We start from the raw sequence: 8,520 nt of genomic DNA on the forward strand, positions 1-8,520 counted from the left end.
CAATAATTTTTCAAAGTAGGAACCTGCAACTAATGTAACTAAATCCAAGAAGAATGGGGGAAAGAAGATGCTGTTAGAAATAAAGCTTTGACAATTTCAAGGGAAACTGCTCAGTTAAAAAATCTTTTATGACAAAAATGTTTTTGTCCAACCAAATCAGGTCATTTATTAGATAGTTAATAATTTTGGTATAAGTACTACTTTATTCTACCTAAGTTCTCATTTACTAAGTAACTTGATTTATTTTGTTTTGTTTTGTTTTGTTTTTTGTTTTTGTTTTTGATTGTTTTTTGTTTCTTTCAAGACAAGGTTTCTCTGTATAGCCCTGGCTGTCTTGGAACTCACTCTGTAGACCAGGCTGGCCTTGAAGTCAGAAATCCACCTGCCTCTGCCCCTCAAGTGCTGGGACTAAAGGCGTGCGCCACCACCGCCCGGCCCAGTAACTTGATTTTTAAATGTTTTGTTTTTGTTTGGTTTGAGACAGGGTTTCTCTGTGTAGCTCCAGCTGTTCTGGAACTCACTATGTAGACCAGGCTGGCCTCAAACTCATGGAGATATATCTACCTCTGACTACTGTGTACTAATTCTAGAGGGCTGTGCCACCAGCCTCAGGTCATGTTTTCTTAAAAATTTTGAGATAGTCTGCTCAGCAATTCACAGTATTTAAAAATTACCCAGACTTATCTCATAATGGCAATTACTCTAATTTGTAACATATGTGTACCAAAGCCAGTGATAGTCAAGCTATCTTAAAATGTATTTGTATTTTGCTAATGACAGCAATGAGTTTGTAAAGGAGCTGCATCGGCCGATATAGACGTGAACGTTTTGGTCGAAAGACACTACTTGGTATGTCCATGGATTCTTAGATCCCTTATGATAACTTCCCCCATCTACTGTCTGCATCCTTACAACAGAGGCCAGTGTGTCTGGAAACATCAAGGAGAGTGGTGAATTCTTTAAGAGCAGAAGCCATATGTGATTCAGATTTCAATTTCTGCTAAGACTCTGCATATAGCAGGTACTAAAAGAATATGGCTAGAATAACATGTGTTTTCAAGGAAATCAATCCTTCATGCACTTTTATTCTAAAATATTTTGAAAAAAAAACAACTCCTGAAGGAAGCTCGGAGATGGTGTGCTAGAGAGAAAAGAACAGGGATGTGAGAGTTAATAAGGCATGTGTTGTCTGCATGTGGCTTAGTGAGGAAAAACTGGCATGTGCCATGGCTGCTGCACTAATTGGCAAACATGGCTTGGGAACACGAGAAATCATGTGTCTGCAGTGTGCAACAAGTTGTACAACAAACTCTCTTGGAGTTTTGCAACCTTCAATCATTTAAAAACAATGTAATTTTGTTAATAAAGCCAAATCAATGATAACCAAAAAAAATTTGTGATAAACCACAAAGATGAATTTCTTATTCAAAACCAGTTACAGAGTGAATACTTTCAAAGAAAAAAAAATTCTAGATTCTAGCGCCTTGTTTGTTTGTTTGGCTTGGCTTTTAGGAGGAGGGTGAAGGAAAGGCAAACAAAATAAAAGTCATAGACATTAGGGAAGTAATAGCTTTTTACCAATCTTAGCTCTCCACAATTTTTCAAGCCAAACCTAAGAATTAAACTGTCACACAGTTAATGCCAAGGCACTTATTCTAGGGAACTATTAAAAATGGTACTTTTTGCCCAGTGAGAAAGGTTGGAACGTTCTAATACAGCCATTTCACATTTTTATGAGCCTAGACCAGGATAGAACATTCGTTTTGCTTTTGTGAAGTTAATCTCCAGCATCTTTGCTATTGAAACTTGTGTTCTGTTTGAACAAATTATACCCCTAGGTATAATTAGCATGGAATTAAAAACACAAAAACAATAGTCACCCAAAAGGAAGATAAATGTATGCATGGATGTATATGTATGTGTACATGTACATGCATATGCACAGGTGTATGTATGTATGTTTGTGTAATGCATGATATGCATGTGTGTATGTTTAATGCATGTGTGTATGTTTAATGCTTATGTGTAAATGCATGTTTGTGAGTGAGTGTAACTGTGTATGCAAGTATGTATATTGCTTTTTATACAGAATTTCCTGCCAGAATACTTCCTTAAGAAGAAATTGATTCACAAAATGTCATTAATATCATTCCAAAATATCTCCTGGGCCAGACCTGCAATTTACCAATGCAAGTGTTTGACTCCAACACAGAGAAGAGATGAGAAGTAGGTTCCTCAACTATCTGGCTGTGTTCACAGCCTACCAGCATGCACAGAGAGAGTCGAGTTTATTTGTCAAGCCCTGTCTGCAGAAAGGTGCCTGCTGCCTGATTGTCTACTTCACAGGCATGTTCCAGCAGGCTCTGCCAACCTGGCTCCCTGACAGTGCCTGTTCATTTTCCTGTCGTAGCATGCAGCAGCATTTGTACCACTATGCTTGGACCGCATAGTGTTATCAGCAGGAGCCAAAGCCTTTTCTTGTTCAAGGTAATAATGAGATGCACAAAGGAATGGCAGGAAGAAAGGTGACAAAGAGGCAGGCCTCCAGGGAAGAAAATTAAGGAAAGCTTGGTGCTATTCACAAAGACTGAGATAAGACAACCCCCACTCCCACCCCCACCTGCTGCTTCTCTCACCCCGAGAAAATTTTGGACATATATTTGAAAAAAAAATGAGAAGTTGGAGGAACTTTTTAGTTCTAAAATGATTCTTCTCTGGGCAAGGTAGTGAATGAATATTTTCTACAGATCTGTAGGCAGTGCACAGAAGGTTTTCCAGGAGAGTGTTAGAATTGTGGTATGTGAGCTGAGTGAGACTGGGTGGGGAAGCCTTCTGCCTTATACTGAGAGTTATTCTGTAAAAAGAAAAGAAAAAACAAACAAACACAAACAAAACCAAAACCCCCCTAGAACTAGAAAGTACCTTAGCATTGACGGCTGGCTGGCTATTCCATTCTCCAACATTCTGACAACATGTCCCACTTAGATGAGAAACATGTGGGTGTGACATCTTCAAAGTTAAGGCTTAACCCTCAGCAAGCAAAAGCTCTAGGATTGGTTTCATGTTGAGTTCTTTTATCAGTCAGACCTTAGAAGGGGTTATTTTAAATGAACGGCTACTTTCAAATGTCATCAAAAGCCAAGCACCCAAGGAATAAAAAGCAAGACAGGCATATGAAGTGGGTGAGAGATCTGAAACCTGGATAAAGATTTTAGAGCTAGCAAAAGGAGCTAGAGAAGGCAGGAAAGTATACAAGGAAGAAAGAAACTTCCACTCGTCCCTGATTTATTGGGAACACTGTATATTTTCTGAAAAGAAGGCAGTTTGGATCTTAATGGCATCTTTTTTGGAGTTGTCTATGCCCTCAATAACTGACTTTTGTCAAAGTAACACTCTGAAATATTTATACTTTATAGAATTTTGGTAACAGCTAAAGAAAACAGGAGATATCCAAAGTCGAGACTCTAAGCATGTGCTAACTTTGTTTCTCCCATCTGCCTTGTCTTGTCATCCACCATTGAAAACTTGGTCTTTTGATTACTCATTAGATCTATAGATTTGACTGTGCTGCTCTCAGACAAACCTTTAACACAGCCTGCAATGGGAATTCACTATTTCTCCATAAAACAGAAGGTCTGTAGGGGGTCTGGGGGGGTGGGTGGATACCTAAATGCAGCAGCTTCTGTCAGAATCATCTCCACAGCTGAAGTCACAGGTCCTGTTGGCCTGACTCTCATCAGCAGGGAGAGAATTGCTACTCTCAGGACTCAGTTATCCCCTCCTCCCCTCTCCCACCCTTGCAGAGAAGGTCAGGTTGTGGCAAGTGCTGAGTGAGCTGTTGGGTGTTTGTGCCACTCACTTATGGGATGACACAACACCTGTCTAATTAGAATTTGTTTCTTGGTTCTTTCGACATTTTATAATTGAGGATGATGTTTCCTATGACCTCCTTCCCATTGAGACCCCAGGTGAACTAGGTTTAAACATGTTTGGTAACAAAGCTCATTGGAAAGATGCCCATGTGCTGGCAGTTAGCCCAATCTTGAAATGACACTGATGAAGTCCACTGAAACTCAGAATGACTTCACAGTCATTGGCATGTTTTAGCCTCCTTCAGCCTGGTAATGTTCAAAAAGAAGAAGGCTGTAAATACAGTGGTGAGCCCCTCTGTTTTCTTTTGCTTCATTCTTTATGAATCTTCAGACATATGTATCCGAACCTGTGTGCTCTTCTGAGTTCATTATGAGGCTAATAATTCTACCTATCTCATTACAAACCTTCCCTTGAATGCACCCCTATTTTAGTTTTATTTCTGTTGCTATGATAGGATATCCTTACAAAAGCAACTTGGGGAGAAAAGAACTTATTTCAGATTATAGTTCCAAGTTATAGTTTATCTTTGTGAGGTAGTCGGGGTGGGAATGCATTGGACTAGTCAGAGTCAACAATCAAAGGCAGGGGGAGATGGATGCACACCCAAGGACTTGCTTGCTCAGATCAAGTTTTCTACTCATACAATACAGAATTATTGGTCTAACCCACAATGGCATATGGGCATTCCCACATCAATTAATTTAAGAGTTTCCTTAAGACAATTTTCTAAAGACTTGCACACAGACAACCTATTGTAGTCAACTCCTCATTGAAACTCTCTTCCCAGGTCATTCCAGGTTGTATTATATAGACAATTATAATTTCTTCATATAGACATACCAAAATATGTGATTAGTTATTTTAAGGCATAAGTCAAGTAATTTAACCAATCCCAAGCCCCTGGGTAATTTAAGTAAACTGAAAAATCCATCCTTCTTTAAAAAATGCAAAATTTAAAATGGACTCTCAAGCCTCTTTGTACAATCTGTTCATGTTCTCAGTTCATCATCAGCAAGATGTAGGTTTTCACCCAGTGTCTTGAGATAACATTTTTTTTCTTCAAGAGGGTGTTCTAATCACATTTGCTAGAATGACTGAAAACTCAAAGGCCAAAAAGAATCACAGACTCATACCATGCTGAGATATGTCTTATCTTGTTAGCTTCCTCTGTCTCTCTGGTAAGGGACCTGTAGATGATTACCTGAGACAGAGAGGAAGTCATCCACCGAGGTGATGTCATCCACAGCCTCCGTGAGCACTCGGACCTGCTTTTCCCACTGGTCTTTGAAGACATCCATGTTGTCCTGTGCAACTTTACTCTGTGGCCGAGCAGCCAGTGTGAGGGCAGCATTGATGACCTGTTGGGAAGAGAACACGGGGACAGGATGGTTACATTTGCCAGAAGGGAGAGAAGCAGGTCAGAGCACATGTTGGAACCCCAGACTTTAAAGTTACTGCAGATAAATGATTTGTCAGAATCCAGCACAATTAAAAAACAGGAGAGACAGAGGAAGCTATTAGCCACCATTATGTTTTGTTGCTGCTTTTGGAGAGATGGTAATTAGCCTCAGGTTTCAAAAAGTATTTGCTGGACAAGACTAATTTCTTTTTTTTTTTTTTTAAGCACAGATGTTCGAGAAATCTATCCCTTGCTTTCTGCATGTGCAAGCTCATAATTTACTTATTGAGATAAGGTAAATAGATTTGGAACATTTAAGCCACAACTCCAAACAAACAGCATGAAGTCAATATGAGTAGAAATGAGGATAATTGCCACTATAATCCTGAGTCCACTGAGTGGCTGGGATCTCTTTTGGAGAAACATAAAACTTGAAATGCTTCAAGATTGACAGTTAAACATGTTCCAATTAGAAAATGATGGTGCTGGAAGAGGCTGCAGAGATGGCACAGTAGGTAAAGTGACTTTGACAAGGGACTGAGTTTGGATGCCTAGAACACATGTAAAAAAGGCCAGTAGTGGCAGTAGACATCTATGACAAACAGCAGAGGAAAGGCATCTCTGAAGCACAGTGATCAGCTAGCCTATCCAAATCTATGATCTTCAGATCTACTGAAAGATACTTGATAAAAGTAAATGATAATAATAACATAGAGAATAATAGAAGTGGACATCTGACCTCTAGATGCATGTTCACACACACACCTGCATGCAGGTGCACACCCCTAAACTAGAGAGAGAGAGAGAGAGAGAGAGAGAGAGAGAGAGAGAGAGACAGAGACAGAGACACAGAGAGAGACAGAGAGACAGAGAAACAGAGGGACAAAGAGACAGAGAGAGAAAGAGACAGACAGAGAGAGACAGAGACAGAGAGACAGAGACAGAGAGAGAATAAGAGAGAGAGGGTCTTATGTATAGAGGAACCTGACTGTCAAAATACCAATTGACTTTGGAAGCCAAATAAAGGGCACTTACCTGGGGACACAGGCTGTCAATCTGGGTGGCTGCCATCCTGACTAATTTCACCCCTTCCTCATTGTTGGAGATTGAACAAGCCAAATTGGCAACCTGTGTGGAAGAAGATGAAGTGAAAGCTTGAGAAGAAAGAAAGCAAAAAAAAAAAAAAAGGAGAAGTAGGAGGAATGAGCTTTTACTTTTCAGAAAGGTGTCATCTACTTCTGGCATCCCTTCACCAACGTAATAAGGGTAATCTCTATGTTATTATTATTATTTACTTTTATCAAGTATCTTTCAGTAAATCTGAAGATCATGGATTTGGATAGGCCAGCTGATCACTGTGCTTCAGAGATGCACAGAGATCCCAGAGAAGTATCCCATGGTTTAACTTTGTGGTTAAGTAGTAACTTTGTGAATTTAGGTATGTCTACCAGAGAACCAGCCAGCTAATAACTAAATACTGCCTCAATCCCCAAGCATGTATAAACATAAGATTTAAATAAAGTACTTTAGCCATTCCTCTCCTTTGCCCTGCCCTGGTTTTCGCTCATGCTCTCAAGCCCCAAAGAGTCACCATTCAGTAAAGACTTCTATGATATTTGCTGAATCCATCCTTGACTCTTTCCAGTGAGGGAAATGCTACACATGATGTAGACACATTATATGCTGAATTAAAGCTCTTTACAAATGGAATCCATGTCTGCCTAAAATTGTCAGTCTACCAGTCACCCAATGCAATGCACTTGTGAGCAGATAAGACTGATGTGAAGAAAGTCCGTAAGGTCCAGCAGGCACTGGTAGAATATATAGAAAATTAGATGGTCCAACTCTACCACAAAAGCATAAATACTTGGTTTTTCAAAAACATTGAACAATATAAAACAGCTACAAACAAAACAAAACAAAATCCAACTTCCCAGAACAATTTAGGTGATTTTTTGTTTTTATATATATCAAGGAGTGAGAATTGATAAAACAAGGTGAGATTGATTGGCCAAGGTCAACAGTACACAAAGCTGCCATTAAAACTCTGATCCATCCGATCAGGCTGCTGCCAAGACATCAGGGAATTGAGGATTAGAGAGGCTAATAGGGAGGGGATGTGCAACGCAGTCTCCGTGCAGCACAAGCAGAGCAAGGCAAGAGCAGAGGTGCTGTGACCTGGTACCTCTGGGCCACATGCACTTGGTACTCAGGATGTCTCTGGTATCTACCTGGCAGATGCCCTAATGCTTGAAGAAATTAAAATGAACCACACATTTGCATCATTCCTAAGGGGAAGGAAACCTGAGGTGTGTCTTGCAGGTGTGTGAAATGCAGAGCTGGGATGCAAGACAAGGCTTAAATCTCCATCCAGCCCCATGACTTCTTTGCAGGCAGAGAAATGTTTCCTTATCAGTAACTGGGAAGGCATGTATGGTGAAGAATACTTTCAAAGACAACTTCAATACACCATCATTGTAAGAATTGCTTTTTGAAGATTAGTATAGAAGAAGAAGGATACTTTGTCTATTACAATGAAAATAAAAGCTGCCAACATCCCAGCTTCAATGCGTACCAAATATTGTCTTCTAGTTTCTTGTCATTTGTATTTCAAATTCTTCTGACGGCTTTCCCTATTACACTTACTTTTTGAAATAAGTCTGTGAGAGAAAAGTATCGTGACTCACAGTAAAGGGCACTAATGCCAACAGGCACAAAGATTTTGAGAAGTAACACGAGGACTAATACTGAAAACACTCTGGGATCAGCTTCCAGGAGACAGATCAACTTTCTTCAGGGTGAATCAATGGTTGTATCGTTTTGGGGAAGGAGGTAGGAATATCCAGGGTGGGCAAAGGTCATTGGCTGAAGGCTAAGTTACTGAGATGCCTCATTAGCATGAGGAGGCATTCCAGGGACCTCAGGTACTTGCTGGACAGGCTTCTTATGTGGAGAAAGGAAGAGGAACCTGTAATCTCACCAAAGCTAACGGACATTCTGCAGGTAGAAGATATGGGGGTTTTGAGTTCCCCAGACAAGGTCAAAGAAGGAGAAGCCCTGCTAGTAAAGGGAGTCCCCCATTTTGTGCTGAGCTCAGAAGACTATCAAGGCAATGGAAGACTTTGACCTTAATTAGCAGGACTCAACATGTGACAACTGATTATTCCGTACTACCCATCCTTGGTATGTGAGGCAGAGTTATTGTCACATTTTTTTAATTAAAACATCGGGCAGTTAAAGAATCCTGC

At 40.1% G+C, this 8,520-nt stretch overlaps 1 protein-coding gene across 3 annotated transcripts in view; it reads right to left on the reverse strand.

Annotated features, from left to right (window-relative positions):
* Positions 1-8,520, reverse strand: part of Ctnna2 (catenin alpha 2) — a 1,113,581-nt gene that overhangs the window by 95,698 nt on the left and 1,009,363 nt on the right. For all 3 annotated transcript variants that reach the window (XM_031382231.1, XM_031382233.1, XM_031382232.1), the window contains 2 exons: positions 6,308-6,400; positions 5,075-5,231 (listed from right to left, as the gene is read on the reverse strand). In XM_031382231.1, coding sequence (XP_031238091.1) covers positions 5,075-5,231; positions 6,308-6,400 — 250 coding nt within the window. The remainder of the gene's footprint in view (positions 1-5,074; positions 5,232-6,307; positions 6,401-8,520) is intronic.

This window comes from Mastomys coucha, unplaced genomic scaffold (assembly GCF_008632895.1).
Source record: "Mastomys coucha isolate ucsf_1 unplaced genomic scaffold, UCSF_Mcou_1 pScaffold20, whole genome shotgun sequence".
Lineage (NCBI taxonomy): Eukaryota > Metazoa > Chordata > Mammalia > Rodentia > Muridae > Mastomys > Mastomys coucha.